Genomic DNA, 19,791 nt, shown 5'->3' with positions numbered 1-19,791 from the left:
CTTGTTATTCCAAATGTAGTTGAGAATTTTTCTTTCCAGGTCTGTAAAGAATTGTGTTGGCAATTTGATGGGAATTGCATTACATCTGTAGATTGCTTTTGGTAAGATGGCCATTTTTACTATATTAATCCTGCCAAGCCATGAGCATGGGAGATCTTTCCATCTTCTGATATGTTCTTCTAATTCTTTTTTCAGAGACTTGAAATTTTTTTTCATACAAGTCTTTGACTTGCTTGGTTAGGGTTACACCAAGGTACTTTATGTCATTTGTGGCTATTGTGAAGGGTGTTGTTTCCCTAATTTCTTTCTCAGCCCTTTTGTCTTTTGTATACAGGAGTGCTACTGATTTTTTTGAGTTAATTTTGTATCTGGCCACTTTGATGAAGGTATTTATCAGCTGTAGGAGTTCTCTGGTAGAGTTTTTGGGATCACTCATGTATACTATCATATCATCTGCAAATAGTGATAATTTGACTTCTTTTTTAACCATCTGTATCCTCTTGATCTCCTTCAACTGTCTTATTGCTCTAGCAAGGACTTCCAGCACTATGTTGAAGAGATATGGAGAGAGTGGGCAGCCTTGTCTTGTCCCTGATTTCAGTGGGATTGCTTTAAGGTTCTCTCCGTTCAGTTTGATATTGGCTATAGGCTTGCTGTATATCGCCTTTACTATGTTTAGATATGTGCCTTGTATCCCTGATCTCTCCAGTACTTTAAACATGAATGGATGTTGGATTTTGTCAAATGCTTTTTCAGCATCTAGGAAGATTATCATGTGGTTTTTTCTTTCAGTTTGTTAATATGGTGGATCACATTGATGGATTTCCGTATATTGAACCACCCCTGCATACCTGGGATGAAGCCTACTTGGTCATAGTGGATAATATCTTTGATGTGTTCTTGGATTCGGTTTGCAAGTTTTTTGTTAAGTATTTTTGCATCAATGTTTATAAGGGAGATTGGCCTGAAATGCTTTTTCTTTGTTGAGTCTTTGTGAGGTTTAGGTACCAAGGTGACTGTGGCTTCATAGAATGAGTTTGGTAATGTTCCTTCTGTTTCTATTTTGTGGAATAGTTTGAAGAGAATTGGAGTTAGCTCTTCTTTGAAGGTCTGGTAGAATTCTGCGCTGAAGCCATCTGGTCTTGGGCTTTTTTTGGATGGGAGACTTTTGATGACCGCTTCTATTTCTTTGGGGGATATAGGACTATTTAATTGATTTACCTGGTCCTGATTCAGCTTTGGTAAGTCAAATCGATCAAGAAAATTGTCCATTTCATTTAGATTTTCAAATTTTGTGGCAGATACACTTTTGAAGTAAGTCCTAATGATTATTTGGATTTCCTCAGTGTCTGTAGTTTTGTCCCCCTTTTCACTCTGATTTTGTTGATTTGGGTGGTGTCTCTCTGCCTTTTAGTTAGCTTGGCTAAGGGTTTGTCGATCTTGTTGATTTTCTCAAAGAACCAGCTCTTGGTTTCATTGATTCTTTGAATTGTTTTATTTGTTTCTAATTGATTGATTTCAGCCCTGAGTTTGATTATTTCCAGCCGTCTACTGCTTTTTGGTGTGTCTGCTTGTTCTTTTTCTAGGGTTTTTAAGTGGGCCATTAAGTTGCTTGAATGAGCTGTCTCGAATTTCTTCTTGAAGGCACTTAGTGCTATGAACTTTCCTCTTAGCACTGCTTTCATTGTGTCCCACAAGTTTGGGTATGTTGTGTCTTCATTTTCATTGAGTTCTAGAAAGGCTTTAATTTCTTTCTTTATTTCTTCCCTGACCCAGCTGTCATTTAGTAACAAGTTGTTCAGTTTCCATGTGTGTGTAGGCTTTTTGCTATTTCTGTTGTTGTTGAAGTCCAGCTTTATTCCATGGTGATCAGACAGGATAGAAGGGATTATTTCAGTCTTCTTGTATCTGTTGAGGCTTGCTTTGTGACCAACTATATGGTCTATTTTGGAGAAGGTTCCATGAGGTGCTGAGAAGAAGGTAAATTCTTTTGTGTTTGGGTGTAAAGTTCTGTAAATGTCTGTGAGGTCCATTTGATTCATGACCTCTGTCAGAGATATTGTTTCTTTGTTTAATTTCTGTTTAGTTGACCTGTCCTTTGTTGAGAGTGGGGTGTTGAAGTCTCCCACTATTAATGTGTGGGGATCTATATGTGGTTTAAATTTTATCAATGTTTCTTTTACAAATGTGGGTGCTCTTGTATTTGGGGCATAGATGTTCAGGATTGTGATGTCTTCCTGGTGGAATTTTCCCTTGATGAGTATGAAGTGTCCTTCCTCATCTCTTTTTATTAATTTTGGTTGAAAGTCTATTTTATCAGCTATTAGAATGGCTACTCCTGCTTGTTTCTTGGGTCCATTTGCTTGGAAAGTCGTCTTCCAACCTTTTACCCTCAGGTAATGTCTATCTTTGTGTCTTAGGTGTGTTTCTTGTATGCAACAGATTGCTGGGTTTTGTTTACGTATCCATTCTGTTAATCTGTGTCTTTTTACTGGAGAGTTGAGTCCATTGATGTTGAGAGAGATTAATGACCAGTGGCTGTTAGATCCTTTGATTTTGATGTTGGCTGTGGTCATAAGCTTGTGTGCTTGGTTGCTTTTTGTTTTGCTGTAGTAAGGTTAATTATTTCCTGTGTTTTCTTGACAGAGCTAATTTTCTTGGGTTGTATTTTCCCTTCCAGTGTCTTCTGGAATGCTGGATTTGTGTGTAGGTATTGTTGAAATTTGTTTTTGTCACTGAATATCTTGTTTTCTCCGTCTATGAGTACTGAGAGTTTTGCAGGGTATAGTAGCCTGGGCTGACATCTGTGTTCTCTTAGGATCTGCATGATATCTGTCTAGGCCCTTCTGGCTTTCATAGTCTCTGTTGAAAAGTCAGGTGTGATTCTAATGGGTTTGCTGTTATATGTTACTTGGCCTTTTTCCCTTGCAGCTTTTAGTATTTTTTCTTTGTTCTGTATACTTACTGTTTTGATTATTATGTGGCGGGAGGATTTTCTTTTCTGGTCAAATTTGTTGGGTGTTCTGTAGGCCTCATGTATTCTTATTGGCTTCTCCTTTAACTTGGGGAAATTTTCTTCAATGATTTTGTTGAAAGTATTTTCTGGGCCTTGGAGAAGGGAGTCTTCTTTTTCCTCTATACCTATTATTCTTAGGTTTTGTCTTTTCATATTGTCTTGGATTTCTTGGACGGTCTGTGTCAGGAATTTTTTGGATTTAACATTTTCTTTGACAGATACATCAATTTCTTCCATTGTATCTTCTACACCTGAGATTCTTTCTTCCATCTCTTGTAGTCCGTTGGTTATGCTTACCTCTGTAGTTCCTGTTTTCTTCCCTAAATTCTTCCTGTCCATTATTTCCTCCATTTGTGTTTCATTTAATTTTTCCAGTTCTATCTTCAGGTCTTGAGTTGTTTTTTTTACTTCCTTCACCTGTCTGATTGCATTTTCCTCTTTTTCTTTTAGTTCCTTCAACTCTGTCTCTTTTATTTCTTTCAGTGATTTAATTATTTCTTCTCTGAAGAACCCAAACTGTTTGGCTGCATCTTCCGTATTTCTTCACGGATGGCCCTAATCTGCTTGTCTTTAACTTCCTCCATTTCTTTACGGATAGCCATGATCTGTTTGGTTTTATCTTCTTCTAATTCTTTATGTATTTTATTTGTTTCCTCTATTATCCTCTTCATCAACATAGATGTAAGGTCATCTTCTTGATTTTCTATTATGCTGCGTTGTCCAGGGCTGTTCGCCCCTGGATGGCTGGGTTCTGGAGATATTGCTCTGTCTTTTTTTGGTTGAGCTTTTACGCTGACCTCTACCCATTGGGCTGTTTTAGGTGTTGGTTGTTCGTTTCTGTGCTTCCTGGAGTCCTGAGGTACGGAGAATCCCCTTGGCCGGAAGATGATTTTTCCTGAAGGAGTCCTCCTCTGCTTTTTGGTTATGGTCACTGTATGGCCAGTGTTTCTCAGGAATTGCCACTGCTCACCTCGGGTGTATAGCCCTGAGTAGTAGCTGTGGTCTTTGTTAGGCAGGGGGGGATTTCCTCTTACCCATAGAAGTTCTCAAGACAGCTGCCCCACTGCTGGGTTTCTCATTATAAATTTAGTGAGCTGATGCTGTTGTTACAGTTTTCCATGTACAGTCCTCTTGAAGAACCTGCTGATTCCCTAGCTGTGGAGTTTTCTCTCAACAGGGAAACTCAGTCTGTTATCCTGGAGCACACAGTTCTGTCCGGGAAAATGAGAGGAGCACCCAGCAAGTCTCTGGGCCAGAGGCTGAGTGCTCCGCTCTGGGCCTGGAGAATGTGCACTTAGGTTGAGTTGGTGCCTGGGGGCGTCGCTCTGGTCTGGAGGCTGTTAACTGAGGGCTCCACTCTGGTCTGAAGGCTGGGTGCCTCAGTCTGGACCGGAAGCTGTGTGTCCATGTCTGGGATGTCGGCTGCAGGCCCTGCTCTGGTCCAGACACTGTGGGTGCAGCCCTCTTGAAGGAACAGGGATTCCCACAGTTTTGTCAGTCTAGCTAGGGATAACTGGTTGATCCTTGGCACAGTATCTGAGGGCTGCCGTAATGGCTCTTTGGCTTTTGTAGGTCTGAGGATGCAGCTGTGTGCCCCAGTGCCCTAGGGGTACTCAATAATGGCGGCAGAGCACAGCGCTCCTGCCTGCATTAGAAAGCTAGAGCCTAGAGTCTGCGTGAATCCAGAAAGTCTTTTGGTGCTGGGTGTCCTGAGCCTTAGACCTGATGATCCCCCAAGCTGGGGGTTTCCTCCTGCCAGGGACACCCAGTCTTTGCTTTGGGGACCACCGTTCTGTCTGGGGTGGCGAATAGAACCCACAGGCACAGAGGCCCGCCCGTGGCTCTGCCTTTCTGGCCCTTGGGAGCCTGGGTGTCTGCCTAGACTGCATAATTTTCCTGAGACCTTTTCGGGGTGGGGGTGTCGGCTGAGTGCTCTGAGATTAGACCAGCTGTTTCCCTCCCTGTGGGTTTGCACCTGACAGTGAAACTCAGTCTCTGGTGCCCTGGTGCCCTGGGGCCCACAGTTCTATCTGAGGCGGCAAATCAGGTGCGCAGGCAGGGCTCTGTGCAGGCACCTGGGTCCCCGGCTCTGGCTCCGGACTGGCTCCTGGGGTGCCCATAGAACCCGAGTCTTTTCCAGGGGATGTCTGGGTGACCTAAGGTCAGTCCCAATTGTTTCCTGCTCCGTGGGATTATCTCTCGACTGGGAAATCCAGTCTATGGTGTTGTGGGCCCACAGTTCAGTCTGGGACAGTGACCGGATCACGCTGGCGTGTAGCTATGGGCTGGCGACCAAGCGCCTGGCGGAACCAGGATCTCTTCTGCGGTTTAGCCGGGTGATTTAAAGCTGATTGAATTCCCCACCGTGGGGTATCCCTCACCTGGGAAACACAATCACTTGTGTTTTATGGCCGTGAGTTCTGATTGCTGGTCACTGTGCCGATCCTGCTGTGTTGCTGCTCAGAATGAGAGTCCTCCCGGCGCTGCTATTTTGCCCTGCTCCCCCATGCTGTGACTTTTTAATACAGTTCCTCATGCTGTGGTGACTCCCCCCTCCAAACCGTAAAATTATTCTTGTTGCTACTTCATAACTGTAACTTGGCTACTTTTGTGAATCATGAATCCTGTGTTTCCCAATGGTCTTAGGCAACCCCTGTAAAAGTGTTGTTTGACCCCTGACGGTTTATGATCCATAGGTTGAGAAATGCTGGTAAGAGAAGAGATAACTGTCTTGTGTAACAATACAGTTGGACCTAAGAACTATCATTGGCCAGATGATGTGTCTCCATTGATAGAGGCCTTGACTGGCGTGCACAGAGTTCTGTGTTTGTGCTCTAGTACAGCATTAGCTGGGTGTGCTGGGCTATATCTATCATTAAGGGGTGGGTTGAGGGTGGAGGCAGGAGGAACAGAAGTTCAAAGCTTAGGCTATACAGAGAATTCAAAGTAAGCATCCTGAACTACATGGAACCATCTCAAAAAGAATGCTAAGAATAGTACTATAGCAGTAACCTGTGACCAGTGTGCTGCTGTTTTAGGTTAGTGGGTATCACAGAGAAAAGAACAGGCATGTTTCAGAGTCAAGTCACATGGTATGTGAAGGCTTTGACACATGTACTGGCACACCGAGTGATGTCACATGGGCCAACTGCTACTTCTGCTGGCTGCTCTTCGTAGTTCTCTTTACTCCTGCTCTTAAAGTCACACTAGCCAGCTGAGTTCTTTTTTCCCTCAGCTCTGGAGTACATGGAGTATCATGGTGCTGACTTCATAGCCCCTCCTGGTAAAGTGTGGCGTTAACTTGTGTGAAAGTATCTTTCTAAGTGGGACTCTTAACACCCACTGGAGGCCTCCAGTTCTATGCTCCTGCAGTCCATGTTTGTGTACTATAATGTATTTTTTTCTTTGGAGACTATGTCTGTTTAAAAAGTTTTTGAGGCTAGAGAGAGTGCTCAGTGGTTAATCACATTTATTGCTCTTGCGAAGGACATAAGTTTGATTCCTAGTCCCCACATGGTGAGCCACAGCCATCTGTAGAACTAGTCCCAGGGGATCTGATGCTCTCTTCTGGCCAGTGTAGGCACCAGGCACCATGCACATAGCACATATGCACAAATGCAGGCAAAACATCCATGCACATAAAGTAAAATAAATAAATCTGAAAATGTTACAATTTTTGCTCTCTTTCATATATGTGCATTGGCCACCACACCTGCCATCATCTGTGATGGTCCCTGTTCTGCGAGGTAAAGAGAAAAAAAATTCCAGAGTTGGCAAAGACTTTGGCCATGCTGGCCAACTTATGTTCACATATGCTGCTCCCTAGAAATTAAATATTTTCCATGTCAGTATGTAATTTAGTTGTTTTATATGATGCTCACCTTGCTGGACCATGAGCTGCCCAGGTTTAATCCTTGTTTCTGGAACCTGGGAGCGTATTCAGGCTGAGATCAGTGTTTGGATGGATTGACTTCATGACAGGTGTTTCCTGTCAGCCAGAACCTAATGAGATCAGAAGAGCCTGAGGGAGGTGGGCTGCTTCCTTCATGTCTGACAGCATGAGTGTGCTGGTCTTTTCCTGCCCACAGACTAGGACTCACACAGGCTTCCTCAATTCTCTGACGCACAGCTCCAGCATCCTGGTCTTCAGCTCATGGGCTGAAGATTGTAGGATGTACAGTATCCAGGCTCATAAAGCTGCACCTCATTGGAATCCCTCTCATTGGTTCTGTGTCTCTGAAGAACCCTCATTTGCTTAATGGTTCTGTCACTGTTTAGTATTTAGCTTGTTCACTTTTGTGTTGTTTTGGGGCAGGGTCTCTGGAAGTAGCTCAGTCTGGCCTTTGATACACCATCATGCCTTAGCCTCTAGAATGCTGTATATGTAAGGCTACTCCCAAACTATTTGTTAGAGTCATTTCTCAGTAGCATCATTCATGTTCACAGACTATGGATGTTTTGCTTCTGGGAGCAAAGTCTGTGACCTCTTGTATTAGTCATAATTCTCTTGTGAAATAACCAGTGGTGTGTGTGTGTGTGTGTGTGTGTGTGTGTGTGTGTGTGTGTGTATTCCTTGACTACTTATCTTTATTTCTGCCTATATGTCTCTGTCTCTTTTTTTGTTTGTTTATTTTGAGACAGGGTGTCATGTAACCCAGGCTGGCCTAGAGCTGAAGCAGAGCCTGGACCTCTGCTTCCCAAGTGAGATTCTGGTGTGTATCACCATGTGTGTCCTTTTTTTTTTTTTTCTTTCTCTTGGCTTGGAGAATTGGATTGTGGAATGTGGGCAGTTTGCTGGCAGAATTCCTTCTTTCTCTGGAGAGGTCAGGTGTTTTTTTATTGCAGCCTGTTGTTTGGCTGAGGCCCACCTAGTCTAGAAGGATATTCTTTTAACTGAAGATCTATTGATGCAAATGTTAAATTTTTTTTTTTTAAATACCCTCACAGCAACCTCTAGCATAATGGTTGACCAAATGTCTGACAAAGTTGCCTGGACAACTTGGCACAAATAATTAATCATTGAAACTGCCTTTAGTTCTGAGCAGCCTTGGAAATGCCACTGCATTCTGTGGCTGTGTCAATGACCATGTGTGAATCAATGCTCCAAACCCAGCCATTTCTCTTCCTATTTCTGGTGCTGTGGAGGGCAGTCTGGAGGAGAGGCCACCTTGTAAGCCTGGGTGGCTGCTGGCATTGTGATGTGTAAAAGGCACAAACCAGTGTTGGGTGAACTGGGGATTTTGGGCCTCCATGGACTATGGACAACCTCTCCCTGGTGTGCCGGGACATCTTGATTGAAGAGTCTACAGAGCAACCTGGGGAGAAGCTGAGCAGTGATGAGTGGCTTATTGAGTAATACTTGGCTTTGATTTAAGCTCATAGTCACGGGAGAGGGCGAGAGCCTGCACTCAGCCATGTTGGGGAGTGTGGCCAGGCCAGGAGGCTCAACTAGGCTTCTGCCAAAATCTGATGCTTCCTTGTTTTTAGGATGATATGGTGGCCCAATTTTGAGCTTTCTCAAAATTGTTGGTAATTGTTCTCAAAATTGTTGGTAATTTAACCATTTTTTTTGTTACCTAATCCATCTAATTTGTGATAGATACCCACATATACTGGTTTAGCTTTTTGTTTTCTTCAGAATAGGCAATAACATTGTTATGAAAAGGATTTTTCAATCATCTTGTTTGTGCTCAGAAACCAGTAAGGAAGTCAGTTTGGAGGGTCTTGGGGTAACTTAGAGTTACAAGCATGAGCCCATGTCCATCTCCTAGTGACTAAGAGGGAAATGAGTAGTGCACCCTTCTCCCCACACCTGCTAGTAGTCTACAGCAAGAGCAGCATGAGCAGTGAGCCCTGACTGAGCTACCCAGTCCTTGCAAGGGCCAGGCTGGCTCATAGGCCCCCATCCCAGGCTGAAGCAGGCACCTGCACAGTCAGGCATGAAGGCTGTGCATGGGGTTTGCTGATATCCTGGGGGGCAGGGGCGGAAGATGGTTAATGAAATATCTGGACCTGGGTGGAGAATCTGCCCCAAGGACATTGTCTCAACTCAGAAAGAGCTGAGTGGCAAGATTCCAAAGTCCTTGTTAAGAGGAGTAGAACGCCTGGTCTGACCTGAATGTGCACCAGGTGTTACCTGCCTGGAAGTTTGTCCTCACACTCAGAGTAGAGGCCTAACACTGTTTTGAACTTAGAACTGTTTTGGTTTAATTAATTAATTAGTTAATAATAAATAATTATTTTTTGTTGTGGGGATAGGCTCTTGGGCAATTTTTAGTGTGTTTGTTCAGTCCTAGGGATGCAACTCAGTTTTATGGAGCCCTGGCTGTCCTAGGACAGGTAAGGCTGTTAGTAGACCAGGCTGGCCTTAAATTCCCAGAGTTCTTCCTGCTTCCATCTTTTGAGTGCTGGGAATAAAGGAGTGTGCCACTATACTCACTTTGAACATTATCTTAAGTGATGGATGAGCTTGTCTGATGGTATGAAGGTGAGCTTATAAATTAACATTGAATGGGAAAGATGTAGAAAATTTTACATGTACTTTCATTGTTACTGAGTAAACAAGAGGAGGCATGTTAAAGTAACTTTTATTCTTCTGTTTTAATTGTCATCTTGGAGGCTTACTGTGTCCATCCACTAACCTAGACCTGGTCTTGGAAGCTTCTAGCTTCTTTACAGTCTAATCTAGGCATAGAATGTTTTCAGCCTCTGAGACTTACTGCTGAATAAGCTCACCCTTTCTAGCTCTTTCTGAACTCTGGCTGGCTGGTTCATCTCAGCTGTTCTGGCTCAAACTTCTTTCCAGGCTGACTGATTCAATCTGGCTTCTCTCAGTTTCTCACTGAATTACTATGCTTGGCCTCTAACTAGTAATCTGTTCTAATTTTCTGTCTCCTTTTTACCCTCTGGCTTGTTTCTGTCTTCATCTGTGTATAGCTTGTTCTCTCTTTAGCCTCCCTCTGTAAAGCTCTCCTGGTAAAACTGCCTCTGAATTCCATGAACTGAACTGCTACGAACTCAGCTTCACTGCACTGCCTCTCAACTCCCTGACTCAACTGAACTGCCTGAACAGCACTGATTAGAACTCAGAGATCTGCATACCTCTGTCTCCTAAGTGCTGGAGTAAGGGTGTGTCTGTATTCTAGTCCGATCATACAGACCTAGAAGGTCTTTGGATGTGATCTTTTGTCAGAGCAGCCATGTTCTGCATTAAAATTTCTCTATAGAGGCATGGCCAACACAATAGGTTGATGCTTGTTTGTTTTTAGGATGATCTAGGGGCTTAAATTTGGGCATTCTCTGCTGGAAATTTAATTATTTCTTTGGTGCTCAATTTCTCTGTAGTTGGTACTTACAATTGTTGACTGCTGAGGAAACCCTTCCACCCAGTTGTGTTTGGACTTTATTTTTAACATTGTCTGGGTTTTGAAACAAACAAACATTTTGTTTTAATATAAACAATATTTTCTGTTATTTTAGGCTAGTCTTAAAATATTTTACATCATTTGTGTTTGTGTGTGAAGATACTTGTAAAGACAGTTCTTTCCTTATTAAATGAGTCCAGCTTGACAACAAGCACTTTCATCTGCTGAGCCATTTACTGGCCCTTTAAAGCCAGTCTTGATGCCATATTTTGAGGCCTGTTGCCTCAGGGATGAACTGACTACTGCCTCAGTGCTGTTGGGGACCACTTTCTGTTGGGTTGGGAACCTCACCCTTTGTGAGTTTGGCTTTACTTTGACTCACATAGGCTTCTGGGAAATGGCAAGAATTGTTTTTGAAACAGGAAGAAAAGTCCACATGCCCAGAGGGGTAGTGGAACATTTGGAGACAGGATTTGTTAATGTAACCAGGTGAGAATAAAACCACTACCACAATTTTTGGGCCAAATTTGAAGCCTTATTAAATATTGGCCAGGATGATGTATGTTGGCCAGGTTGATAACTGGGATTCCCAGAGAATGGCTATGAATTATGTTAGCCTGGTGCTTATAAAGGCAAAACCTACAAAGCCATGTACTTTGCACCTTCGTCTAGTTGTAGGCAAGCACACATCCTCATGTACTTCATGTCTATGTAACTCCTCCTAACTATGATCAAGCATAATCTGTATGGTTGGGGCAATCAACCTTGTTTACAGAAGTGCAAACATATGGTTTGTCTTCTTACATGAACAACAGCCCCCAGCACTCCAGAAAGTTAACTGTCCTTGGGCAAGTGGGCCTTACAGGTTTATCTGACCTTGGGCAAGTGGGGCTTACAGGTTAGAGGCATTTTTATTTTATAGATCTCTTAAGCACAGCAATTTAAACTTAAAAAAATTTTTTATTTACTATGTATACAGTGTTCTGCCTGCCAGAAGAGGGCACCAGATCTTATTGATGGTTGTGAGGCATCATGTAGTTGCTGGGAGTTGAACTCAAGACCTCTAGAAGAGCAGCCAGTGCTCTTAACCTCTGAGCCATGTCTCCAGCCCAGCATTTTAAACTCAAAACATAACTTTAGCTTTCTCAGACTGTCCAGTACTGCTACCATCTCTGAGTGTGTGCCCTGCCTGCATGCCGCTTCCCTTGGTCACCACTGTATAAACTGATAACATGACTGCTCCATGGTTTGGTTAGGGAAAGGTTATTATTGTAGAGGAGAGAGAGAGAACAAGAACAGTCTGAGGCATCTGAAAGAGTTTAGAAGAAAGACAAAAAGAAATAGACTGAACATAGCTAGCATACTGGATATGGCCAGAGCTATCTGTGAGAGAAGGGAGAATAACAGGGGATAGAGACTAGAGAAAACAGTGAGAGAAGCTGGAACAATAGCCTGGAGAATAGTCAAGTTGAAAGAAGGGTGAGTAGCTGAGGGGAGGAGGCACTGGGCTGTTGGTGTGGACTCTGAAATGCTATTAGGCGCTATAGGCATAGGCTAACTGGAGAAGGGAGGACCCTTTTGCAGAGGTAAGGATAGGTCTCCTTTTGGTAGACTGGGCTCCACTAGTTCCTGAGGCATGCTGGCCTTTGTCTAACTGCCTGAAACCGTCCTATAGTCCAGATTGAGCTGGGCCTACACTCAATTTTGGACACATCAGTTGGCCTGCCCTTTTTGGGAGCAACCTGACAATCCCTGCTGTATCAGAGCCCCAAGAGGGAGGTTTATTAGAACCTAGAGGCACAGCCATGTTTACCTAACACTGGGGTGTGTGGGGTAGTGGCCAGGACCAAGGCAGGAGCTGTCCCTCTTTCACCCACACTCTGCTATCTAAATGTCTCTGTGCTAGCGATGGAAGGAAAGAATTCATTTGTAAGAATCTGTTACGACTGTTCTCTGGGTTTCCCACTGTCAGGAGCAAAAATGTAGATACACTTAGTATAACAAAAGTTACATTTTATTATGCTGAGGGTCATCACACACGGTTTACACTCTAAATTCCTATCTATAGTCCTAAGCCTATCTCCCCAAGGGTGCTCTCCTGTGCAGCATAGCTAGCTGAAGGTCAGGTCCAGTCTCTAACAGAAGTCTCTGATTGAAGCTCAGGTTAGGGTCCTGGGGGGACACTCTCCAGCCACAGTGCGTATTAAGGTGGTATCTCTCCAAATGTGCAGAGCAGATCATTGCTTTTGGTCTCTGCTTATATTTTGTCCACTGGGTATTTTGGGGTTCTTGGACTGGGTCTGGTTATCTTGAGTGAGTGATGTTCCTGGGTTCTGGATTTTAGCCTTGGGTATTTACATGTTTTCATGTCTAAAAGGCATTTTTACTATGCTTCTAACATCTACCAAATGCTCACCCCAGCTAGATTTGGTTGTTGGATTTTAAAGGTTTATAGAGAAACACCCCATAGAAGAGTACTCCACACAGTCTAAAATGTTTACAGGAAAAATGTCTTGACCTGTGTCCTAAAATAAAGACTGTGTATAGAGGCTTTTGCAGACAGGAGACTGGACAGCATTGTTGTTTGATTTGGAAGATCTCAGCCTTGGTGCTATAGTGTATGGCCAACAGGTAACATTGTCTTGAGACAGGGTCTTATTCTGTAGCCCAGGTTGTCCTTGAACTCCTTGAAACCCTCTTGCCTTTTTACATTAGAAGTGTTGGGATTACAGGTGTGAGCCACCATACCTCTGGTCAGGGTCTTTCTCTTTGTGGTCCTGCAGATGAAACCTAGAGCTTTGTACATGTAAACGTTGCAACATGGAACCATGTGGTTGTGAACCAGGGCCTTGTTATGTAGCCCGAGCTGGGCAGCCTCCTGCCTCCTGAGTACTGGGATTTTAGGTGTGTACCACCAGGCTCTGATAAGTTACATAATTTGGGGCTGGAGAGATAGATGGCTTTTTGGTTAAGAGCACTAACTGATCTTCTAGAGGACCCAACCTCAGCATCACCAGTTTTTTTTTTTTTTTTTTTTTTTTAGAAAAAGGTGGGGAGGGAGCTTGGAAGTTAGGGTAGGGTGGCCTGGGAAATAACTGGGGACTTTGGTTTACAGGTGTGTGTTAATAGGGACCAGATACCCCATGGCCTGTAGGGACAAGCAGACACCTGCTTCAAGGTCCTGAGGAATGCTGCTTTTAGAGTTTCATTTATCCACAAGCAAGCTTTCTGTGCACATGTCAGAGTGCAGCCTGTGCTGAGCCCACGGTCACTTTTGGGGACCCATTTTAGTTCTAACAGCAGCCATATGTAACTCTAGTTCCAGGGAATCTGGCACTTTATTCTGGTTTCTGTGGGTACTGTATGCACATGTTGTGCAGACATACACACAGGGAAAAGACCCATATACATAAATCTTTAAATTTTTTTAAATGACATAATTTGACTTTTCTCCCCCCACCACTTTCCTCACTTGATGTAGTAGGTGTGATTTGATCTACTGAACTTCTTTATGTTCTAAATTAGTGCACAGTACTGATGGCATAAGCTTTAAGAGAATCAGAAGAAGGTCATGTCATCCTCAGCTATGCACAGCATTCTAAGCAAGCCTGGGATACATGAGACCCTGTCTCAAGCAAAGTAGTAAAAAAACAAAAACTCTTGGTAAAAGGAAAAATCTTTACCCTCCATCCCTTATCAAATCAAACCAAAACAAGAACTCGAGTCAATGGTAGGTTGAGCTATACAAAGACCACATTAGTGCTTCCCAGCGTCGGCCTCCCAAGTGCTGGGATTCTAGGTGTACACCACCATAATTGGCTCAAATATCCCCTTTTCCAAAGGGTCTTCCTCCTCAGCCTTCCTGTCCTGTGCCACAATCCTGAGCTGAGCCTTCTTGCAGGCTGATATGATTGATGTTGGGTCCTCTTGCATACTGTAAGCTCCATGAGCATATGATAACCATTTGTTGGCTCTTTGCCCTGTGGCAAGCACAATACCTGCTTTCAGCAGACACTGAGCAAGCTCTGATAAATGAGTACTTAAGGGGTCTGATCCAAGCTTTGTAGCCCTGACTTAGCTCATGGCTTATTCTGCTTTAGCTCCATCTAGGCCTGGGGATTGAGGAGCTCAGATGCTGTGATATGTCTGGAGGCCCTGTCATGCAGCTGTGTTCTTTCTCCACAGGCCATTGGATGGGAACACCTGCCTACCCCAGGTACATGGATGGGCCCCATTGCAGGTGTTACACGGAGATGCTGATGCCGACACTGACGTCCTCTTTCCTGTGAGTGGAGTAGGCTCCTATGGTGCAGCAGGTGGGTGCTTCCTGTCTTCTCTTCTCTGGTAAGAGCTTTTCTCCAAGAAACAGATGGGGTTCTTGAGTTAGCTGTACAAGTAGGAATAGGAGCTAGGAGATCTGGGGCTTAGGGCAAGGATGGCTCGTGGACACTCAGAAGTAAGAAGTGGCTTAGGGGTCTCCTGTAGAACTGGGTAAGTGCCTTGTGATGAACTGGTTGACAAAACCAGAGGGGGCTCTCTTGACTGCCCACAACAGTTTGGTGCTAAACTTGGCCATATCAAAGTAAATCCCAAATAGTGACCATTATTTTACGCCTTAGGAGATGGGAGAAGGCCACTGAACTCTGGGAAGGCCCGGCGTCTTCACTTCTTTCTCTTGGCAGTGAGTGCATTGGTACCTCGTACTTGGTGATGGTTTAGAGATGTACAGCTAATCTGAGAGCATTTCTCAGTTCACCTGCAGCCTGTGGTCTTCTAACCCTTCATTCCCATTGGGTTCATTCTTTACATTCTTTAGCTTCATTGTTCCCACTTTTAGCTTTTGTGGTTGCTTTAAGTTGAGGCATGTATTAGCTAGTTGTCTGTTGGTGTGATAAAACATCATGACCAAAAGCAACTTACGAAAGAAAGAATTTGTTTTGGCTTCTAGTGCCAAAGGGATAAAATCCCATCATGGTGGGAGGCATGGCAGCATGTATGACAACCAGAGAAAGAAGCTGAGAGCTCCCATCATCTACCATAAGCAAGGAGCAGGGAGAACACACTGGTAATGGGAAAAGCCTTTATGTTCTCAAAGCCTGCCCCCAGTGATGTCCTTCCTCCAGCAAGGCTGCACTTCCCCATAACCTCTCCAGCATCACCACTGAGGACCAAGTGCTAAATGCCTGTACCTGTGGGTGACATGTCTCTTTCAAACGAGTACAAGGAGTGACTCACATACTGCTGTGATCTGGTATGGTCGACTTTGGAGGCCTCCGGGAAGGCAGATTTACTTTTGACAGTCAAGATACTGTGGCAGCTGACAGGTGGCTGCATCGTGTGCCCAGCCTACTTATACAGGTCACATGACATTTGGAGTTCATGGTGTTCTTTGTTCAGCATTTATCTTTTCTGCTATGTACACGGTGCTAGATCATGGGAGATGTGCAGGGAAGTTCTACCTGAGGCTTTGTGTTCATCCATTTTTATAATTTTATTTTTTATTTTAATTAAATTTTGTTTTTTTGACACAGGGTTTTACTGTGTAGATCTGGCTGGCATAGATATCACTATGCAGACCAGGCTAGCATCAAACTCACAGAGATCCTCCTCCCTTTGCCTTCTGAATGCTGGGGTTAACGGAGCACATCAGTAGCCTTTTAAATTCTTTACAATTCTGTGTGTCTGTATGTGTCTGTGTGCATGTGAGTTCACATGAGTATAGGTGCCCATGGTGGCCAGAAGAGGGCATTGGATCCCCTAGCACTGGAGTTATAGGCAATTGTGAACCACCAGATAATGTGTGTGTTGTGAATTGAACATAGGTCCTCTGGAGGAGCAGCAAGGGCTCTTAACCAGTTAGCCATCTCTTTAACTACATATTAAAATATCTTAAAAATTACATTTACTTGTTTATGTATTTTGAGCGTGTTAGTGTGTGGAGATGTATCACTGTGCATGTGTGGAGGTCAGAGGACAACTTTCAGGAGTCATGTGTCTTTTTCCACCATGTGGATTCCAGGAGTCACACTAGGGTCAATAGGCATGTAACAAGTGCCTTTATTTACTGAGCCATCTTGCCAGCCCAGTAGCTTTTTATTTGATGCAGTGTTTCACAAAGGCCACTCATGTTGGCTTTCAACTGCCTGGTTTTCTGCCCCAGCCTCTCCAGTGCCTGAGATGACAGTTTGTGCCATGACAGCCAGGGCTGGGGATGTTTTTAATTACCTGTGTGAAGGTGAAATGTATAGAATGTGTCCTGAAACCCTATCCTATATCCCTAGTCTGTCTGACTGTTACTTCTTGCTAGGGCTGTGGCAAAATGCCTTCTCAACATGTGGCCACCTTTTCCTTTTGTCCCCATCTCTGTTCTTTTACCAGCCAGAGCCGATTGAGAATATAATCAGATTTCATCATTCCAGTGCTCTGGCCTCCCTGTGCACTTGGGATAAGGTTTGCTGTTGTTACTGTGGCCGTTAAGCACTCTTAGGAGCCGAGGCCTCTCTTCCTCTCATTCACCCCTTCCTGCTCCCATTAACCTACTTCGCTTCTCACCAGCTCCTCCTACCTTCTGGATGACTGGGTTTTCCTTCCCTTTTTGAGACATGATCTTGCTGTGTAGCGCTGGCCAGCCTGGAACTCAGTGTGTAGGCCAGGCTGGCCTTAGCTTGTGGTAGTCCTTCTGCCTCTGCCTCCTGAGTGCTGGAACTATAACACAGAGCTTTCTTGGCAAATAACATTCTTTTTTTTTTTTTTTTTTTTTTTAATAGCCTTTTCAACACATGACTTTTCTCCCCACTGCTCCTTCCTTAGAGAGGTCAGGCTTTATGTCCCACACTGTGTAACCCTTGAAAAGCTGTCATTGTCCTGACAGAGATACTGTGCAGTGACTAGACAGTGCTTGTTCTTCCTGGTCTGTGAGGTACAAAGTACAAGACCATGTCTGTCTCCAGTGTGGCCCTGACCTTGACAGTGTTCAGTTCTGAGCCCTCAGTTGGGGCAGTAAGTATAAACCCTTGCTGAATGGATGAGCGGATGGTCGCAGGGAGAGCTGCTGCAGGGCAAGAACATAGAGTGTTGGGAGAATGATGCCTAGTCAGAGGACATGGCAGACAGAAGTGCTGAGGCAGGAGATCTGGGAGATCAGAAGGGCAGATAACGTACTGCAGGTCAGTTTAATGAGTTGGCAGAAGTGAGGAGGACTCAGCTCGTGCTGGCTGAACAGATGCTTCACTTCCTAACTCTGTAAGCCTGGTCAGTCAGGCAAGCCCTTGGGGTCTGTTTCTTCATCTGTAAGATTATACAGCTGCGGGTGTAGCTTAGTGGTGGAGCATTTGCCCAGCATCCATGTTCCATCCCCACCACCACACACACAGTAAAAGATGGCACTGGCCATAGTTTCAGAGGCACAGAGGATGAGTGACAGAGCTCAGGCTGTGTGTGCCCATGCACCTGGCTCACCACACTGCGAGCTGTATGTCTGCATGTGTGCCAACCACACCAAAGGGCTGATGTGTGGTTAGTTAGGGAGAGTCACTGCTGCATCTGGAGTGTGGGCTGGATTGCAGTGACCTTTATTCCTGCCATGCATTCCTTTCATTGTGTGTGGTGTTGGAGCCTTGGCTTTGCTTCATGTGTGGACTTTGTCAGTTGTGGCTGAATTTCAGCAGTGAGAATGACTGAGCTGAGATAGCCTCCTGCTGAAGGGTCCTTAGGAAAAAAAAAAAAAACCTAAGCCTTCTAGCCAGAAATGTGCCATTGCACATGAGCAGAGTGAGGGATAATTTGGGTGACACTGGAGATTTGGGGTATTGTGTTTTTCAGCTCCCTGTTACTGTAACAAAATACTTGGAATAATCAACTTATAGGGAGGAAAGGTTTATTTTGGCTCACAAGCTCAGAGATTTCCTTCCATGTTCAGGTCATTATCTTGGGCTTGTGGTGATGCAGAACATCATGGTTGGGAATACAAGATGGAAGTCGCTGCTCACCTTCTGGTGGCCAGGAAAAACAGAGAGCTAGAAAAGGACCTGGCTCTTAGTATCTGATCCTTCAAGGCCACATCCTCCAGTGAGCCAAGTCCTGTCTCTTAAAGTCCTACTGCATCTTTGTAGCCCCATGAACTAGGGAGCATAAAAGAACATAGGTCTTTGCTGGGCACTGTAACCATAGCAGATTCACCTGGCTCAGTGGTGCACGGATAGCAGGTGTCTCTGAGCTAATAGCCCAAAAGGAAGTGGGGTATAAGGCCAGGGGTTTTGAAAGTGCAGGTGGCTGCCAGGCCTAAGGAAGTCTCAATGGAACTTTCTGATAGCCAGAAACATGGAGCCAGGATTCAGGGCTGAGGTTTCAGCCAAAGGCATTTGAGAATTGTCATCCTGAGAGGCCAGAGTATAGACTAGACTTTGTAAGATAACCCAAAAAGGCAGCCATTGGTGGCTCACATATGTAATCCCAGGATTTAGGAGGTGGAGGCAGGAGGATTGTTACAAGTTTGAGGCCAACCTGGGCCACATAGTTCCAGGCCAGCCCAGGCTACAGGGTGAAATTCTGTATGAAAGGCACAATAATATAAAATGTAATTATGTTGAAAAATTGTTAAAATGTTGTGTGATATGCCAGACATGGTGGAACAGGCTTGTAATTCCAGCAGTCAGGGGCTGAGGCAGGAGAAGCTCGAGTTACAGGCCAGCCTGGGCTACAAAGGGAGATCATGTCTCCACACAAAGCAGAGCAAAGCAGAACAAAAGGGGAAGTAGGGCACAAAGAGGCTGTGTGGCTTGCTGAGTGGAAGTTGGGGAGCAAGGACTCTGTAGCCAGCAGGAAGGGAAAGGTAGTTACTTGATTTCCCATCCTATGTCTGGCAGTCCTGGGATGGAAACCAGGCTTGCAGTGCTCTTGGGTTACTGGAAACAGTTGGGGTTGAATGCAGCCAAAGGTGGGAAGGATTGGTCTTCTCCAGGCTCATGTCCCTTAAGCCTGGAAGAGGTAGGAGCCCAGGCTCAGAGCCTTCTCTACCTCTGTGCCTGACTCAGTTTCATGAAGGAGCAAGGTTCCCTTCAGTTGCCATCCAGCCCCAGGCCTGCAGATCTGCACTTTATTCCTGGAAGGAGGCTTGCGCAGCAGCTAATGCATCTGCAACAATCATTAACATCCTTTGCCTGTTTGCTTTAGAGATTTATGGCCCCGCTTCTTGGGACTGCCTTTCTCAAGTGCTCAGTGGCTTTTGTAGGAAGTCGCAGACTTCACCAGTGATGAGACCCTGCTGCCCTCTAGCGTCCGCTACAAGCAGAAACAGTTTATTTAACAAAATCCCTGATTCTGCCATGAGCTCTAAATTATGGACTTTGATAGTAACTTCTCTTGCTTCAAGGTTAAAAAAAAAAAAAAAAAAAAAAAAAAAAAAAAAAAAAA

At 44.4% G+C, this 19,791-nt stretch overlaps 1 protein-coding gene across 1 annotated transcript in view; it reads left to right on the top strand.

Moving 5' to 3' along the window:
- Snx29 (sorting nexin 29) overlaps positions 1–19,791 on the top strand; it is a 425,497-nt gene that overhangs the window by 60,889 nt on the left and 344,817 nt on the right. Inside the window, exon 9 of the mRNA XM_055597769.1 lies at positions 14,566–14,696. Within this exon, the coding sequence (XP_055453744.1) occupies positions 14,566–14,696 (131 nt within the window). The remainder of the gene's footprint in view (positions 1–14,565; positions 14,697–19,791) is intronic.

Source organism: Psammomys obesus, unplaced genomic scaffold (genome assembly GCF_907164565.1).
Source record: "Psammomys obesus unplaced genomic scaffold, mPsaObe1.curated_primary_1811, whole genome shotgun sequence".
Classification (NCBI taxonomy): Eukaryota; Metazoa; Chordata; class Mammalia; order Rodentia; family Muridae; genus Psammomys; species Psammomys obesus.
Note: the sequence above shows the minus strand (reverse complement) of the source record. Positions and strands in the feature narration are given on the sequence as shown.